The sequence below is a fragment of the Lactuca saligna genome, chromosome 3 (assembly GCF_052625555.1).
Source record: "Lactuca saligna cultivar CGN05327 chromosome 3, ASM5262555v1, whole genome shotgun sequence".
Classification (NCBI taxonomy): domain Eukaryota; kingdom Viridiplantae; phylum Streptophyta; class Magnoliopsida; order Asterales; family Asteraceae; genus Lactuca; species Lactuca saligna.
The window spans coordinates 191,480,887-191,492,793 of record NC_136419.1 but is presented as its reverse complement, the minus strand read 5'-3'; the positions used below and the strand labels follow the sequence as shown (position 1 = coordinate 191,492,793).

The window sequence follows — 11,907 nt, the reverse complement described above, 5'->3', positions numbered from 1 at the left end:
TTTGTCTAATTGTCATGCAAAGTTGAATTCCAAGGTTATATTCCTATCTAGCATACATGGGGAACAATTTTAACATAAATCATAGATAGAATAACTTACCTTGTTGTTGTTTGTGTTCCTTGAAACCTTGTGAGCCTAGCACCCCAAGTGTGATGCCTCAAATGCTTCACACAACACCAAATGCTCTTGGAAGAACTTATGAGAGAATACTCACTTATTCAAAATCGGCCAAGCCCTCTTGATTCTTAGTGTAGCCGATTTTGGGTGGAGGATATATTACTTATATAGTGTTGACACATCTAGGGTTAAACCCTAATGTGTCATGACTCTTCATTTCCATGATCCATGGGTTTGTAACTCCCATGGAGCATCCATGGAGCATCCTATGGGTGGAACCCAACTTGATGGTCCATGGAGCCTTTTAGCCCACTATACAAGATATGGATGATTTACTTAATCAATCCATATATTTAATTAGTTATCTTTTGATTACTTAATTAATTCTAAATTAATTCTTGATCAAACTAATCAAATAATATTATTAATATATTAGAACTTATAATATATTAATAATCTCCAAGTATTATTTCTCTCATTTAGTCTATCCAATTGCATGGTGCCATGCAACCCAAATGGACCATGCCGGGTCGGGTCAAGTACATACCAGAAATAGTTATGGACTTAGACACCTTATCCAACAGTTGGAGTGTTTATTAAAGTCGAATTGTAGCCCAAATGTGAAACAGAACGTTTCTCACTGTGATGATGCCATATAGTATATGATTTTAGAAACCCGTGGTCATGTATGTGGGCATAAACCATACTCAACAACTGCCGATACATATTCACACACTTTATGCATGGAAAACGCACTTTGTCTTTAGAGTCGACATGTTTCCTAACAATCTACATAAAGTTTTTAAGACCTTCCAAGAATTTTGGGGATGTTCGGTTTTCACGAATCCAATTCTTATCGATCGTCATTACTATTTCATAATTAAAAATTACATTTTATACATAGTTATTGAAAGTCAAATTGTATTCACAAGTTATAAAGAAATATATAACTAGGAATAAAAAAATCAGATGGAATTGATAGCGTATTCACAAGGATAGGCTTCTAAATCCATTTTTGAATACCTTATATCATATGTGAATGTGTATTGCGCGACAATTTGTTTGAGAAAAAATCAGCAACATTTCCCCTTAGCTTCCAAGAATATAAAGAAATATATACCTGATGAGCAAGGAGAAAATGACAACCAAATTTTTCGTAAAGAAACAATCATGCAATACATATTCACATCCTAAATGAGATAAAGTATGTAAAACGCAGACCCAAAATGGGACAACCCGAAATTAATTTCTAAATCAATTTTGGACGGGTATTTCTAGGCTCTTGATGATTATAAAAAAAGAGACTTAAACTAAAATCAATGATTCAATGTACTTTTATTATTTTGTTTCCTGTTATAACTATAGAAAAGAAATGAAAAATAGAATACTTTAATAGACAAACTAATAAAATTATGTTGCTATTAATAACCTTTATAGTTAGATTATCTTTAATGGCAATATACTTATTAATAGCAACATACTTTCGTTAGTTTGTTTATAACATTATATTTTCACTTATTTTGCATATTTATAGTATATATAACATCTTATATTTTTTTCAATGCTATTTTTTTTTCAATTATAGTATTGTAATTTAATACTATTTTTTTGTTCTTTTATAGCATCGTACTTTTATTATTTTGTTTTTTGTTATAACTATAAAAAAGAAATAAAAATAGAATGCTTTAATAAACAAACTAATAAAATTACATTGCTATTAATAACCTTTGTGGTTAGATTATCTTTAAAAGCAGCGTAGTTTTATTAGTTTGTTTATAGTATACTAGTCGTATACCCGCGCCTAGCGACGGGTGAGAATAACTTTTTCAAAAATTATTTAACATAAGCGATTAGTTTTTTTTGTGCAACAAAGACAATTCTATACCTATTTTTGACCTCGTGCATATAAATAAGGTAGTATAGGATTTACATATTTGTAATATTTCTATTTATGAGTATGACAAAGAAATATCTAATATATTATACCAAATCATTTATCATCAATTGTTTCCATGCAATCATCCTCTTTTGATTAAACCTATTTAAACCACCATTATTTGGTATTTTTACTTTAACTAATATATGATGTTAATGCTTGTATATCAATTTTCAAACCATAATAAATTGTTAATATTTGAAATGGTCATCTTAAAATTAACTTCACTTGAAAATTCAAAAGTTGTTTTATAGGATAAATTGCATGAAATAGCATCGTAAATCTCTTGTTTCACTAAAATAGGCAACATATTTGAAGTCTTTAGCTTTTTACCAAGATAACATCATACTAACATTTATTTACCTATAGTAGCGACATTTAATTGATCATAACCATAATTGGCCTGAAACAAAAATAAGATGTTATAATTGTGCATACTTACATTGAATGCCCACGATTTAACAAAATTCAAAAGTAACTCATGAATTTCCTCCATTAATTTGTTAAACTGTGAATAGATATAAGAGCATCCACAATCGGGAGTTTAATAGAATAGTTGAATGAGGTGTCATGATTACTTGTCATTCAACAGATACAATTCCACCATTGTGAAATGCCACCTTGACATTCAATGAATTTGGAGTTTAATGGTCATTGAACTCTTCAATGGGAAAAATGAAAGTATTTAAATCTTAAAATAAATATTTTTAAATATGTTTCATTGAACTTGTAGAGTTTAATGCATTGTGGGATAAAATGAATAAAGTTTTATGGAATAATAAATGATGATGTGGTACTCGATTGAACTCTATAGAGTTCGATGCATTGTGGATGCCCTAATAATACATTTTAACTACAAAATTATAACTTAATAAAATGTGATTAAAGAAAATTAGTTACATTATAACTACAAAATTAAAATATGAGAGTCAAGTTTAAATGCTTCAAAAGAGCTTTGGGATGTTATATGTTAATATGTTATATCCTTTATAATCAAATCTAAAACCAAAATCATATTTTTTTTGTTAAATCAAGTCAATGTGCAAAAATACCTCTATATGCATTTTTTTAGTTGTTAAAGCAAAGCATGTACCTTGACAGCAAAAACTCTATTTGTAGAAACCCTATTGTCGATCCACAATAGCCTGCACAACAAACAAATTAACAAAAATTAATAGAAAACATATAATATATACATAGAAATCGGAAATTTTAGGTACCATCATCAAAGTTATAGACAATTGATTGGACAAAAAGTGAAAATAACCAATATCACATTACTATTAATCAATTTAATGAAATTGTTTAAAACATAAATAGGATACAACTCTACAAGTTTGGCATCTTCCAAATAGTATACTCACACTAAAGGCATATGGCAAAGAAGACATCACCCTTAAGCACTAAAAACCAAGTTGTAAAGAAGAGCAACATATAGGGAAACCAACATCCTACAAAATGACACAAATGACAGATTAGGTAATTATTTCTTTAAGAAAGCATTTGTCAAAAAGTCAAAATAAAAAGACTCAGAATCTCATTTCTAGATGACTCAAAAAATAATAAAAAACAAAGGTTAAGAATTTTTACCTTTCTGCCAAGTTAATCTGATAATGATCTCATATGGCTTTGTATCTTCTTAATGGTTCTCCATATAGACCTTGAGAAACCCAAAATATGTTAAAAACAATGTCAAAATGGAGTAATAAAAACGACAATCAATGCTAACCAGTTATAAAAAATAAAAAATTAAGTTATATTACTCACATCTAAAAATCCTAATAGAATTTTAGAAAAATATGGAGAAGCCACCTATCTCCTCCTTCTCAGGGTTGCACAGATAACATGATCCCTGCAACCAGCTTCAATGATCTCTCTGATAACATCATTATATAATCAATCACTTAAATTATTTTATTATTTAACAATGTCATAATTGAGAAAGAGAAAAAAAAGTAAAAAAACACTACTTATCACACTCAGAACAATCTGTAATTCGATCATCACAAAAAGAGTTGTCTTAGAACTCGTAAACATCTTGCTCGTGTTCATCAATCCCTACTAAAATAGAGAACAAATAAAAATCTCTAAGAAGATATAGGGGAAAAAAGGAGAAAGAAAGAGATCATTGGTGTAAAGAGGGATAAAAACAAACACCTTAAGATCTTCAATCACTTTTTAAGGCTGCTCACAATGTCTACAGCTCAAAAACTATCTGAAAGCTTGAATTTATTTTTATGGAAGCAGGTCTCGAGATGAGCTCCAGATCTCATGGCATATATAAAAAATCACCTGGGCTGCAAAACACCATGGTGAAATATTACCCCTACGCCAAATTGACGCGGTTTTCAGGCAGTGGTAGTTGACGGAGGTTTGAGATGGCATGAGTAGTTGTGATGGTGAAGATGTCAAATGAACCGGTTATGTAGGGCAGGCTGATGAAATTGGAGGAGCATATATATATATATATATATATATATATATATATATATATATATATATATATATATATATATATATATATATATATATATATATATATATATATATATATATATAGGTAAAGGTTCAAATGAGAACAAGAAAAGGTTAAGAACCGTAAGAACCTCTAATTTTAGATGTTTATAAAGGGTTTAGGGTTTAGGGTTTAGGGTTACCCTAAACCCTTTATAAACATCTAAAGTTAGAGGTTCTTATGGTTCTTAATCTTTTTTGGTTCTCATTTGAACCACTCCCTATATATATATATATATATATATATATATATATATATATATATATATATATATATATATATATATATATATATGAGAAGATTGGTCTAGGATAAGGGAGATAGGACGAGATTAAGGGGAGTTTGGTATTGAGGTATTCAACTATCAATTCAGAAAATCACGGATGGATAGGAACTCAACTCAATATCTTGACTTTTTCATCACTCAGAACAAATAAGATTCATATGCATAAATTGGTTATAAATGTTGTTATAAGGATTGTACCTCTTAAAATTCAGCAAAACACGCTAAATGTTTATTAAGGTATAAAGATATAACATTTTGTTTTCAATTATAGCATCGTATTTGTTTTTTTTTTTTTTCAATTATAACATTTTACTTTAAATATTATTTTGTTTTTTTATTAGTTTGTTTATTAAAAACATTCTATTTCACTTTTTTTATATTTATAGTATTTTTAGCATCTTATTTTTGTTTTTCTTTAATTATAGCATTGTACTATATATATATATATATATATATATATATATATATATATATATATAACAATTTACTTTTATTTATTTTTTCAATTATAACATTGTACTTTAAACAATCATATTACCTAATTAAATACAAAAACTTTAACTTATCACTAAACATTTATCATGAATTTAAAGACAAACACTTTAACTTAACAATTATGCATTTTATCACTTCATGCACTCAAATTAATAAACCTAAATAAGCAACACAAGCTTACATATTTGAAATTTTATACATACAGTCTCATATCAACCTAAACAAGTAGCAGAATCATACAATTTCATATAACATTTCATATCAACATACAATTTCATATAACATTTTATACACAATTTCAATTTCATATAAACATAAACAAGTAATTGCCATTTTATACATACAATCAATATCACTTTCATATAAACCTAAACAAATAACACAATCATACAAAGACCAAACAAGTAACACAATCATACAAAGACCAAATGAGCACAAAACCAAAAGTTAAGTGACCAAAAATGACCTAAACCCAAATAAAATAAATAAATAAAAAAGTTGAGCCGACGACAAGTCGTCACAATAGCTATTTAATGCGGATCGCCACGTGGCTTGCCTACGATATGTCGTCAGGATAACTTTTAAAAATACTATGTCGTTTCGATTTTCTGCATCATGGAATAAAAATACATGAAAAATACCATTTGTCTTATCTTATATGCACGATATGTTGCCAGCATAGGATTTTAAAAGACAACGAAAAAGTCGTCGTTCCTGCCGTATCTGTCGAGACGACATGTGGTCAGCACATATTTTCAGGTCAGGCAATCATGGTCAAAGTTTGCAATAGCTATGGCGACGACATGTCGTTGTCATAGACCTACTTTTAGCGACGACACTATCATTCGGATAGAGTGTTATTCTTGTAGTGGGTGTTACTCAGAGAAAATAATCATGACATAACTTAATATTAAATTTTGATAGTAAATCGTAAATAAAAACAATTTTAACATGCAATGCTTATAAAAAAAATGACTAGATATAAATATAAATAATCTCTAAATATTATTAAAAGAGAAACCTTATGAAACCATCTAAAACAATCTGGACCGTTGATTGTGTTTCCTTTATAGGTTTTACACCCTTAGATCAATTTGCTTACATCACCTTGATCAAATAAGAAGTCAATCTGTTATATTAGGAAATTAAATGTAGGAATTGAATGAAAATGATAGTTAAATTCTTTCCAAACTTACAACTACAAAATTGGTTCCTTATTAATGTAAACCTTAAATTTAGGCTCTATTTCCATTTAAAATTGCTTTCCAAATACATTATATGTTGAAATCTCGGAAACTATTAATTTCAAATTTCAAAAGTTTCGGATATTTTTATGAACCAATAGACTTTCAAACATGATATCTTCTATTTTAAGTTTAAATGAGATTTCAATTGATTACCTGCTAATTTTCACCATATTGACTTGTATATATATTTCAAACATTTTTAATAATCGATTTACACAAACATTATGTCATAATTCCAACGTAGAAAACAAATCTCTAAATATTATTAAAAGAGAAACCTTATGGCATCATCTAAAACAATCTGGATCGTTGATTGTGTTTTCTTTATAGGTTTTACACCCTTAGATCAATTTGCTTACGTCACCTTGATCAAACAAGAAGTCAATCCGTTATATTAGGAAATTAAATGTAGGAATTGAATGAAAATGATACTTGAATTCTTTCCAAACTTACAATTACAAAATTGGTTCCTTATTAATGTAAACCTTAAATTTTGGCTCTATTTCCATTCAAATTGCTTTCCAAATACATTATATGTTGAAATCTCGGAAACTATTAATTTCAAATTTCAAAAGTTTCGGATATTTTTATGAACCAATACACTTTCAAGCATGATATCTTCTATTTTATGTTTAAATGAGATTTCAATTGATTACCCGCTAATTTTCATCATATTGAATTGTATATATATATTTCAAACCATTTAATAATCGATTTACACAAACATTATGTCATAATTCCCACGTAGAAAACAAATGCAAAAAAACTTCAACCTTCCCATCAGTCTGATTAGTCGAATAAATGTATGTATTTCTTCCTTAAATCATTTTACTCTGTAAGTTTGATATTGTTTTCGAAATTATATGTTTTTACTCATTCGTATGGTTCTTTGTTAAATACTTATAATTTGGATGTATAATGTTGTTTTTGAAATTTTTTTTTTTTTTTGATGTTGTGTTTGGTTCTTGGTTCCATCTTTTTAATTGGTAACTATGATCCTAATTTCGAAAACAGTAAACTCAATGTTAAAATTGGATGTTATATATAATGAAATTATGATGTTACATGTGTGTGAGCTTTAAAGTTAAATATAAGCATGTTGTGAAAGATGAAAATAGGCTTCCGTATTCTTTTTTCAAATAGAATCGGTACCATACATGGGCAGGTAATAATGCATGGTATAATAGAAGTGTGCACTCAACTAGAGTCAGCATTTGACCCTGAAATACCAAAAACGCCCCTCATAACCTAATTTGCTCTTTTCTTTATGGTGGTAGATTGAGCTTCATCACTTCTGTCCCTAATTTGCTCTTTTCTTTATAGTAAGGAATGTTCTTTACCACCACTGGATCATTTTTTGCACGTTCAGGATCCATTGATATAATTACTGTTGTATTTCAAATTCAAAAACAAAATTGTAATTAATTAATTTCTCATTGAAGTTAATAAATTATAAACGTATCTCACTTCTTACTCATCCAAGTTTTCTCATTGCTATAACATCACGAAGTTGATCATATCACATATTTTTCTAAATAAAAAACACTAATATCAACAAAAGAAGCTATTTAATTTTGTAATAAAGTTGAATTAAAAAATAAGTAAATAAATAAATAAGAAATAGAAGAACCTTGTATTACCACCATATTTTATGTTTGACCTCATCACCATATTTAAATCATCTTATAATTTGAGGCATTGTGATTAACCAAAATGCAACAATGCTTGGATCTTTCATGCTATCAATAATATGCTGAAATCCAAAAGTAGATGTTTTGAAGTGAGATAATTGTTACAAGAGGAAAAGGGGTAGAATCGTAATTGGCATTTACCTCATAAGGGTTTTTTTTTTGTTTTTTTCATTATGTTGTAAGCTTTGCATGGAGGCTCGATAATTTGCAAAGTAAATAAAACTAAAGGGGTGTTTTTTTTTTTTTTCCTTCATTAAACTCTATAGTGAATGACTATATGGATAAAGTGTTCTATACATAAAGATTGTAGATAAAGATGGAAAATAAAACGCAATGGATTATGAGAAATCACAAAAAATAAGAACCAAACCTAGGAACCAACATCGAACAAAAACCCTACTTTCTCTACTTCAAAAAAATCAACATACCTGCACATACTCAAAACCGTAGAAAGAATTTCACAAAAAAAAATGTTATTTCATAAAAAAAGGAGCCTGAAAAAAAAAAGATGGTGGTAAACCGAAGAAGACATATCAAAATCAACAAAAAAAACATAAATATAAACATAAATGATGGACCTGATAAATGATTTATGTCATATTATCCCTAAAATAAAAAATACGCCATCAATGAATCTTAACAATGTCGATGATAGTGACAATAACTTAGATTAAGGAAAAAAAAAGATCTGATATTAGAGATGAAGTGGAGGGAGATGATTAGCTTCGTTGCAGATTTATTGGTTATAGTTTCTTTATATTAAATATTGTGGGGGGTTTTATGTGGTTCATTTTGAAAGAACATAAATAAGTTGCTATTTTTTGAAATAAATAGTTATATTTCGCAATACAACCATAAAATAACAATGCATTTTGAAAGTACATTGTTAAATGTTGGATTATACTTGTGTAGACCCATGTTCACGCATGATTGACTATATATAGTTGTTTTCCGTATCACAAGTAAAAAATGTTTGAAGGTACTTATACGTGACAAACAAGATCAGTGACCTAATAAAACAAAAAATGTTGTCTATAAAGAGATCCTTTAACGCTATATATATATATATATATATATATATATATATATATATATATATATATATATATATATATATATATATATATACCTATTTTAATGTAATTTCTACACATTTCAATAATACCAATAACCCTACTTTTTTTATAATTATTTTGTATTATCTATATAAATTTACATTTTATTTATGTGTGCCCCATGTGTAACGCGAGTCATAATCTAGTATTTTATTATTGTATAAAATACTTTTCTTTAAATATAAAAAATATAAAAACCACTTGCATATAAAAAGATAAAATGAAATAGCAATGCGACATTTTAGGAAAAGCTAAAAGGTAAAAATACAACATATGTTTTTTTACATTTAACACTATACATGTAATATATAATATATAATTATATATGATGAATAATATACATAATGTTATTTTTTTGTTCATAGCCCAACGGAATGAGTTGATAATTGTGTACGCGTATGAACTATATATAGATTAAGGTTGTCATGATGGGGATCCTACATAGGATCATTTTTGGGTTTGCAAAATCGGAATCATAAGATCTGGATCGAGATCCTAAAATCCCACAAAATAGAATATAACTTTAATTTATGATATTTAATCATGAAAGATATTTCAAACATTTAATTTTTCGCTTAAAAGTTATAAAAACTTCAAAATACTAGTCATAAATCATAATAAAAATAATAGATGGTAGATTGGTAAAGGGTAAAAAACATAAAGTAGTAAAAAAAATTCATTTACAAAACAAAAAAATAAAAAAATCAAAGGATCGTAGGATCGGATCGGATCTCGATCCTACGATCCTACCTACGATCTTACGATCCTACCCCAAATACGATCCTTTTACGATCTAAATCGTTTTTCATACCTAGGAATTTACGATCCTACGATCAGGATCGCGATTTTGACAACCATAATATAGATATAGTTTGTGATAAAACCTAAATCCTCCAATGAAGCAACCGAGGAACGCCATCAAGGGCCTTAGAGAAGGAATATTGCCCGTATTCATGGAAGGTGGTTTCTCTGTACCTCGGTGGGTTCTCATCGGAAACCAGCTCCGGCAATGGTCCCAACACCTTTTTCGACGGCGCTAAGGAGGTTCCGAAGAAACACGCCACCGACACTCTCGGTCCTTTCTCATTTGCCACCACTCTGTGCTCCACACTTCTCAATTTATCATTCGATAAAATCTGCAAAACCCTAAAAAAGTTACACTCCAGTTTGGTTTTTCAGAGTCAAGAATCAATTGTCGAATGTTATATAGCTAAACAAACTTGCCTGTAATAGATCTCCGATATTGATCACAAGCGCACCAGGTATTGGAGGAACATCAATCCATTGATTTTGATGGAGAATTTGGAGTCCCCCGATTTCATCTTGTAGAAGCACTGTTAGAAAACCACCGTCTGTGTGTTTGGTTGTACCCATTGTTAGATCTGGTTGTGGACAAGCAGGATAACAATGGCCGGCGATTGAAAGCCCTTTGTCAAAATCCAGATCTCCGAGGTGATTATCGTTCAACCCCAAGGCTTCTGAGATCAATTGGAATAACAACCTGCCTAGTTTCATCACTTGATTTGAATACTCGATTTGTATGTCTCTGCAAACCTCCGGTAATTCCTCAGGCGGCGGAGGTGACGGAGCCATAAAGGAAAAGACGGTGTCCCTCCAGTTCGCGGCGGGGGAACTATACAGATCAAAGTTGCTATTATACACTACTGTTCTCGAAAGATCCCTTGTGTAAAACTCTTTTTTCACCTCCACATCTTGTTCGTGAAATCTACGAACTCCTTGAAGCATCTCCTCCATAACAGTCACAGGGATCCCGTGATTCACTATTTGAAAAAACCCTAGATTCTCCGATGCGGCGCGGATCTTCTCCACCGTCGATGCTTTATCGGTGGATCCAAGGTCTACGACTGGAATCTCGAAAATTGTGGAGGTTTTGGGGGAGGTTTCCGGTGGATGGATGAAGATGCGAGGGATTTGTCGGATTCCGGCATCGACGAGGCCTTTGACGCCGGTTTTTGTTTGGTCGAAAGCTTTGAGCTCCGTTGGTCGATCGTAGCCTGAGATGACTGAAGTGGTGGTGGTGGCCGCCATTTTTGTGAAGATGATCGTAAGATGTCATGTAGATAATATGCTGCCACCCACTCATTCTTGCCACGTTGACTCAAATGCTAATAGTAGTAAAAGTCAAAGTTAACTCACACTGAATCTCTTTTTTAGTATATGTATGTACTAAATTATTTGTTGTAAACAAATATGATGTCGTGTGACTTTAAACTCATCTTAAAACACCAAAATCATGGCGAAAGGAACAATGTGTTTGACAATAATATACCCTAAATGAGCAATGTCAACACTAAATTGTAACGAGAAAGATCCAACATAGCTGTATTCTTGTTCCTAGTACGATTGTAAGGAAAAAGTGAGCTGAAACTATATGAACAGTCAACTTGGATTGAAATGATAATAAGAACATGAAGGTAATCAATCATTAACTACATGGCAATTGTAAAATGTTTTACCTCTTTGTATCTAGATAGATAAGTGTTG

The 11,907-nt window shown here is 29.9% G+C and overlaps 1 protein-coding gene across 1 annotated transcript; it reads right to left on the bottom strand.

Moving 5' to 3' along the window:
• Nucleotides 1-10,017: 10,017 nt before the first annotated feature.
• LOC145037669 (1-aminocyclopropane-1-carboxylate oxidase homolog 1-like) lies at nt 10,018-11,547 on the bottom strand. The gene is made up of 2 exons (XM_078986367.1): nt 10,627-11,547; nt 10,018-10,538 (listed from the first exon to the last, which is right to left on the bottom strand). Exons 1-2 carry the CDS (start codon nt 11,449-11,451, stop codon nt 10,287-10,289), a joined length of 1,077 nt encoding a protein of 358 aa, XP_078842493.1. The 5' UTR covers nt 11,452-11,547; the 3' UTR covers nt 10,018-10,286.
• Nucleotides 11,548-11,907: the final 360 nt, after the last annotated feature.

Bases quoted from the DNA above. Each gene is read 5' to 3' on its own strand.
- LOC145037669 (XM_078986367.1), bottom strand. From the start codon at position 11,451: ATGGCGGCCACCACCACCACTTCAGTCATCTCAGGCTACGATCGACCA. The intron at 10,539-10,626 runs GCAAGTTTGTTT...AGGGTTTTGCAG, and splicing joins ATATCGGAGATCTATTACAG to ATTTTATCGAATGATAAATT.